At 38.8% G+C, this 8,090-nt stretch overlaps 1 protein-coding gene across 1 annotated transcript; it reads right to left on the reverse strand.

The window, feature by feature from the left end:
- Positions 1–6,791: 6,791 nt before the first annotated feature.
- On the reverse strand, positions 6,792–7,728 carry OR5AR1 (olfactory receptor family 5 subfamily AR member 1). Its single transcript, NM_001389205.1, is given in 2 exon segments — positions 6,792–7,276; positions 7,278–7,728. Coding segments are annotated over 2 exon segments (936 nt in total).
- Positions 7,729–8,090: the final 362 nt, after the last annotated feature.

The raw sequence follows: 8,090 nt of genomic DNA on the forward strand, positions 1-8,090 counted from the left end.
TCATTCCATTTCTGTAAACCTCACTTTTTTCATTTACAAAATGAGATTGTTGTCGGATTAGATCATCTTTAAGTATCAATAAATCATGTCTCTATCTACATCTTGGCTACTTCTGTCCTCTCTGGAATAGACTTATTATAAGTTTATTATTGAATTTATATATCATAAATCTGTCAGAATTTCTTCTGAAATGTTTTTATTGTTTCACTTTTTGGATTTGATTGATTTACTTTAAGAATAATGCGATGCTGAAAGGTTTTAATGTCACTTTAGGTATACAGAATATAATGCACACTCTTGTCATAGATCATGTTACCAGCTTTCTCAATGAGTTATCTTTCCCCTCGAAATGAAAAACATTAATTCCAGTCAAGAAGTATGAGGATTGTAAAATACTGAATGGGAAGAAAGTCATGGTGAAACTGATCATTCTTCCTCGATACTATTCTTTCAGCATGATCTGAAAGTCACTTATTTCTTTGATATTATCTCCTATCTTGCCTCTTTCCCTTGCTTCTTCAGGTTATAGTGACTCATCCAGTCCATGTGATTTTGCAAAGATTCAGCTCACTGTGGTCATAGGCAAATGTGAAGCTTTCTTTCTTTTCTTTCTTTCTTTCTTTCTTTCTTTCTTTCTTTCTTTCTTTTTCTTTCTTTCTTTCTTTTTCTTTCTTCTTTCTTCTTTCTTTCTTCCTTCTTTTTCTTTCAGATTTTATTTATCTATTATTTCATGAGAGACACAGAGAGAGAGAGAGAGGCAGAGACACAGGCAGAGGGAGAAGCAGGCTTCATGCAGGGAGCCCGACGTGGGACTCGATCCCAGGTTTCCAGGATCACACCCAGGCTGAAGGCGGCGCTAAACTGCTGAGCCACCGGGGCTGCCCAAATGTTAACCTTTCAACAGATGCTTCACACTACAATCCTGTCTAAATCCCTAATAATCAATTTAATCAAATCATAAAACTTAATATAGCTGCAAACCAGACCTTTATTTGGGTTCCCCAGTTCTGATTATGCCTGTCATTTTCTTTAAGGCTGCACACTTTCCTATTTTATGGAACACCAGGTTAAAAATTTAAAAATTTTGTTTCGGGGATCCCTGGGTGGCTCAGCGGTTTAGCGCCTGCCTTAGGCCCAGGGCGTGACCCTGGAGACCCAGGATGGAGTCCCATGTAGGGCTCCCTGCATGCAGCCTGCTTCTCCCTCTGCCTGTGTCTCTGCCTCTCTCTCTCTCTCTCTGTGTGTCTCTTATGAATAAATAAGATCTTAAAAAAAATTAAAATATTTTTATTTTATTTTAACAAATATTTTTATTTGTTTCAATCCCAGCTCTACTAATTATAAGCCAAGAGCACATTCGCATACCATTTAAACTTTCGTAACTCTGGCTTCATCATCTTAAAATATAGGGCCAATAATTTTGTCCTATGAATTTCAAGATCTTATGTGTATCTTTGGCAGGTTACCTGAGGCCCAGAGTTGGGACCAGGTTCTGGTAGTTCTCTAGTCCAGGAAGGCATGATCATTCATTTGTTCAATGAGCATTTGTTACTCACTTATGATATGCCAGGACTTAAGGACAAAAAAATGAGACTACCTTAATGTTTCACAGTCTATCAAGTAAGCTTTTATATTAAAGGAGTATGTACCTAGCACAGAGGAAAGCCACCATTTATTAAACCCCAAAGTGCTTAAATAAACTACTTAGGTTTTTCTTATATTTCAATATCTAAACTAGGACGTTTTTTAAAAAAGACTTATTTGTTTATTCACGATAGACAGAGAGAGAGAGAGAGACAGAGAGAGAGGCAGAAACACAGGCAGAGGGAGAAGCAGGCTCCATGCAGGGAGCTCGCCGCAGGACTCGATTCCCAGACTCCAGTATCGTGCCCCGGGCCAAAGGCAGGCGCCAAACCACTGAGCCACCCAGGGATCCCCTAAACTAGGACATTTTTAAGAGTGAGAAGTAGCAGTACTGATACCTACTTCAAGATAATAGGAAAAAACAAAACTGCCTTTCACAGGAGGGACAACTGGCCACATTTAGACTATCTTTCGTTCTCATTGCAACTTCGTGAGTAGGTATTAGTGGTGCCATTTTGCAGATTAGAAGGGGTGAGTCCAGGAATAATTTACAGAAGTGATGATTGATTTGAGACATAAAACAGTGTTTTCTAGGTGGATTAGTGGCTTTTGAGGCATAGGACTGTCATTAGCAAAAGTATACAAAGGGAGAGATTTCACAATATCCTTGAGTTCAATGTGATTTGAACTTCTTCTGGGAGGTGGGATGTGGAAGGAGATGGTTAAGATGAAGCCGAAAATGTAGATCTTCAGATGTCATGTGTGGATGCCATTCACAGTGTTGATTTTATCATGGACCCTTACTCCAGCAACCTATTCTTCTCATTAACACTCAGTCAAACAGAGTTAAACACACAGATCCCAGTACAGCTGCTTCCAGAGCCCTCATGTGGCTGCACGTTTTCACAGTGCATATAGCTGTTAGAAGCAGTCTAGCCAACAAATGGTTCATTTCATGCCTTTTAAAAAATATTTTTTACATTTAAATTCAATTTGCCAACATATATTATAACACCAGTGCTAATTTCATCAAATGCCCTCTTCAGTGCCCATCACCCAGTCACCCCATCCCCACCACCCACCTCCCTTCCACAACCCTTTGTTTACAAGTTAAGAGTCTCTCATGGTTTGTCTCTGTCTCTAATTTTTCCCATTTAGTTCCCCTCCTTTCTCTTATAATCCCTTTCACTATTTCTTTTATTCCATGTATGAGTGAAACTATATGATGATTGTCCTTCTCTGATTGACTTATTTCACTCAGCATAATACCCTCCAGTTCACACCTTTCTTTTCATAAGCATGCTGTTCCTTCAGTGTCCATCCTAACCTCATTATTGGTATGGGGCAATTCAGGTACATCTTTTATAGTGTCTGCCTTAGACACATTTGCACATGCATGTGCATAACTATAATATCTACACACACATCCATAAGGAAATTATAAATTAAAGGCTGCTGTTCAGAAGAGTGGTATTTTTTTTTTTTCCCAGTCTAATAGCTCAGATACAGGGCATTTCAAGGAGTAATGTTTGAGCTGGTCCTTGAAGGAAGAGAAGAATTTGGATGTCCTGAGATATGCAGCTGGGACTATTAAGGAAGCACAGAGGAGAGAGGGGAGGGGATTTAGAAGGATACATAGGTAGAAAAATTGGAGGACCATTAAAGAAATGGTTTTGCTGGAGAATCTGTTGCTCAAAGATAGCAGGAAGGAATATCAGAGAGGTGGTTTAAGGGGGAGGGCCTGGAATGCTAAGCAAAGGACTTTGGTCATGTCATAACTCCTGAGTTAAGGGAGAAGGATAATTATGGGGCAGATGAGAAATCTCAGATCCTTGTGATCCAGGTGTTCTCTCTAAGGCAGAGATTGAAGGCAGAGACTTCAGCTTGGATTCCTCCCCTGGGAGAAGACCAGCTATAAAACCAACTATGAGTTTCATCCAAGCTCCATTAAGAAGAACATGCCATCTTATGTCACCAAACCTTTCTGAAGTTGCCAGAATCAACTTGAATTTACCAATATAAAGGCCATGTTGTTATACTGGCTTCCCCAAAGGTTGGTCTGCTGATGGATAAGGGACAGAATGTCAAGGAACAAAGAAGAACCTTCTCTTGAATCACAAATGACAAGCTTCCTACTCTCCAAGCAATAAATTGCCATTTCCTAAATTAGTGTGCAGTCTTGACCTACATTTCAGCTTTACCACCAATCCTAACAGACACCCAGGCAAAATAACCTGTGGAAATGTCCCCTGGTTTCCAAGCTCTTTGCCTTTCTTTACTATGTTTTTTTTTTTTTTCTTCTTCTGCCATTCCTCACTTCATTTGCTTCTCTCTTTAATTTCTGGGCCCTGCTTCCCAAAATAACTCACATGCTCCCTTCTCCATGAAAATTCCTTAATCTCCCAGGAAGAAATGTTGTTTTTCAAGTGTGAATCCCTATAGCATATTGTCTGCACTTCTCTTGGTAGTTTTCCTCCTGTAGCACAAGACATTTGCATTTATTTTATTTCTTTATGTATGCCAATTCCATGAAGCCAGGATATATATGTAATTTACATATTGTCCACCAGGTGTTAAGCACAGATTGTTTTAAAAAAAAATCTCAACTGAAGTCACATCGCTTGAAAGCAGCAGCAGAAGAATTTAATCTCAGCTTTATCTCACTCTGACATCTCCCCTCTTAATCACTTTTACATCAATCTTTGCTTTTCAAAGTTCCCAGTAGAATGAGTGCCAAGTCTTTGTTGGTTAGAGAAAATACCTACTCATGTGACTTTTATAGTCTATTCTAGAGAACATGATTGATATATTTACCTTTGCTATGGTTTTATCACTGGGCAAAGTAGTTAATGTATGGAAGATAATTCAGGCCTTTCCAAACATAAGGCATTTATTTATTTATTACTTATTTGAGCAAACTAATAGAATTGAGAAGGTGTAAATACTCATTCTCACTTTATTGATGAAGAGATTGAGCTGCAGAGACCCGAGGGTATTTATCTGACATGATTATTGCTGGGAGTAGGATGAACACTAAGTTGACCCAACTTCTATCCATTTTCCTCTCACTATTATAGATTGATATGTGTACTTTCACTATCAATTACATGAGAAAAAAACAGTTTCCTCATTATACTGCATCACATCAATAGCAGAATTATAGATATCTAAGATATATATGAAGGAAAAATAGAAGCAACTAAAGTTTATTAATTATCTTTTATGTGATGGATTCTTTACAGAGATTACAGCATATCCTTTGAAAAATGCTAGAAGGTAAGCATTATTATTCTCATTTAATAGATGAAGAAACAGTCTGATAGAGATTAGGTAACTTGCCATTAGTCAGAGCAAGAAAATAATAGAATTTACATGAGGGATTCTTTGAATATTTGCCATTAGAGTAGAAAGCATAGCTCTTGGATCACTTTTTGATTCTATCATTAACTTTGACTGAATACAACAAATTAAAAAAAAAAAAGTAATCCTCCAGCAGGGACATCACTGAGTAGAAATGCAGAAATGGGACTCAAAGTTCTTCCTGATTCTAAGGCAACTAGTCTTTTAATTATAATGTATACTTGGTTTGTAGTTAATGAGATAGAAAATATCTATTATTTTTCACACATCATGTGGATTTTCACATTAGATTATTTTAAAAAAGAAACTGAAGGCTAAATCTCTGGACTCTTTCTGGACTGCCAGTTCTATACCTGTCCATAGTTGCTGTACTTTCTTCATAATGTGACATCGGAAATATGTTTTCAGAAGTTCATGATATGGCTGTGTATATTTGCATCAGGCTAATTTTAATTCATGTACAATGATACCCATTAAAAAGCCTAGTAAATCCTAGGTCTTTTATCCCTAAAACTCTGGTGCTTTTCATGATCAATGGGGATACTACATGCTTTAGGATAATTATATTGCCCTTGGGGTGGCTGTGGGAGATAGGAACATTATTGTTTGGAAGTGTTAGAAACTGATGGTGTGATAGAATTTTAGCATATCTGAGAAAAACTTAGCTATCCTCTGATCTCAGGCTGCCCCCTTTACTTGCTGTTGATACCTGATGCACTTGTTTTTTGATTCAAGATTTGTAGCTTTGAGATGTGCAGAGAGGAGTTAGGTCTCTTCTATTGTCAGTCATTGATACCTCAGGGTTAATGAAACTATTCTTGGATAAGGGCCCAGTGATGATGGATGGTGGAAATCATGAAGATTCCCACACCCTAGGATAAGGCTAGGGCTAAACTAAACTTATATCAGAAGAGAGAGAGAAGACATAGGGGATTTGGGATGGGAATAGGACACTAATCCTGTAGACATTACAATCTTGCTAAAATTAGCCTCAGAAATTGTATGTCTCTTAGGATCCCAGAGTCCCTGGGCTTCCCTGAAAGCTAAAATGATGTCAATATGTGAAGTTAACAATATGTAAATATTAGGCAGAGGAGACCCAAGAGATCCAGGTGAAACCAACCACTAACTGAAGGGAAAACTGAGGACACCAAAGAGAAGGGTCTTGTCAAAACTCACATACCCAGTTAGCAGCAGAACCTAAGTCTGCAGCTCTTATTCTTGGGGTTTTCATAGCCCATTATTTAGTTATTGATGGTAATAGTATCAGAGAGATAATACAGTAACTGGAAGCAAAATAAACTCCTCATTGGCAAATGCACTTCTTATGTTTGTATCCTCCAGAACCTGGCATATATCTGGCACTTAAAAGTTTTTGCTGAGTATATGAATGGGTAGCTCCTAGGCTGAGTTAAGCCATCTCTCATACCAGTTCCATTCCCCACATATTTAACTACATTTTCTCTGAATTGTTTTTAATGTAGAGAAATTTTCAATGTTTGGATCTGTTAATTCCTCATAACCCTGAAAAAATATGCTTTAGAGTAATTGACTATTAAATAAATAGTCCCCTATTCAAGTTGTGTCTCCATTTCTAAGCAATGAGTGAGCCAAAGTCAAGTAAAAAAACAGATGCATCTTGCTCAGCATGCCTTTCAAAAATAGTAACTTATATTTCCTTCATTTCAGAGTATTAAGGGTTATAGAAAACCCTACAGAATTAAAGATTGATACAAGTAGATAGTAGCTTCAGTAGCGTTTATTAGGAAAGTAGCATTTCCTATCTCCTACCACCACCCTTATATCTCTATCAATTACCTGTAGTGATAAGAAATCTTCATATTTTGTTATTCTTGAGGTTTTTTTCCAATTAGTTTTTTGAAAGCAGCTTTCACATCCTTGTTCCGTAAACTGTAGATCAAGGGATTCAGCATGGGGATGATAATAGTGTAGAACACAGAGGCCCACTTGTCTTGGTCCAGGGAGTAGCTGGATGTTGGCCTCAGGTACATAAACATGACTGTGCCATAAAAAAGGGTGACGCCAGTGAGGTGAGACCCACAGGTGGAGAAAGCCTTAAGGCGGCCTTCTGCTGAGCGCATTCTGATGATTGCGATGAGTATGAAAGCATAGGAGATGAAGATGATAAGAATGGTGCTGAATTCAATGAAGCCACACAGGCTAAACAGCAAGATCTCACTGATGTAGGTATCTGAACAAGAGAGGGCTAAGAGTGGTGGGATTTCACAGAAGAAGTGGTTGATAATATTGGAACCACAGTAGCTCAAACTGAAGGTGAGGGAAGTATGGGCCACTAAACTCACCAGGCCGGACCAGGTAAGAGCCCAGCATGAGGGCCAAGCAGACTCGCTTGGACATGAGAGTGCCATAGTGGAGGGGTCGGCAGATGGCCACGAAACGGTCATAGGCCATGGCGGCCAGGACATAGCACTCAGCATCTACAAAACCTACAAAGAACGCAAACTGGGTGGCACAGCTAGAGAAGGAGATGACTTTGCGCTCTGTTAAGAAGTCAGCCAGCATCCTGGGGGCAATGGCTGAGGAGTAGCCCAGGTCAACAAAAGAGAGGTTGCAGAGGAAAAAGTACATGGGTGTGTGAAGCTGAGTATCTGCTATGATCAAGATGATCATACCAATGTTCCCCACTACATTGACTAGGTAGACCAGGAGGAAAATCACAAAGAAGATGATCTGCAGCTGACGGTCCTGAGTGATGCCCATAAAGATAAACTCCGTCACCACTGAGTGGTTTTCTTTATCCATCTTTTTAACTTTATGTGTGCCTGGATTTGGTTTATTGTTTGAAGTGAGTTTTAAAAATCTTCCCAGAAATCAGATTCTATGACCCATAGGGTAACTCAAATGACTTTAATAGAAGTGATGGGTGCATGTCTTCTCCAGGTGCCCAGTCAAAATAGAAGATGTTAGCATCTTGGGGATGGCAAATTCTGCTCCTCCATAGACCTTGGTGCTCTGAGGTAATTTATCACATGCTACCAAATGTTTGACATGATCTGTGCCATTATCTGCCCTATTAATTATTAATGAAGGACAGTTTTGAGCATCCCTTCCTTCTGTCTAAAACAAAGCAAATATGGACACAGATAATGAATAAGCACTAACTT

Source organism: Canis lupus, chromosome 18, assembly GCF_011100685.1.
Source record: "Canis lupus familiaris isolate Mischka breed German Shepherd chromosome 18, alternate assembly UU_Cfam_GSD_1.0, whole genome shotgun sequence".
Classification (NCBI taxonomy): Eukaryota; Metazoa; Chordata; class Mammalia; order Carnivora; family Canidae; genus Canis; species Canis lupus.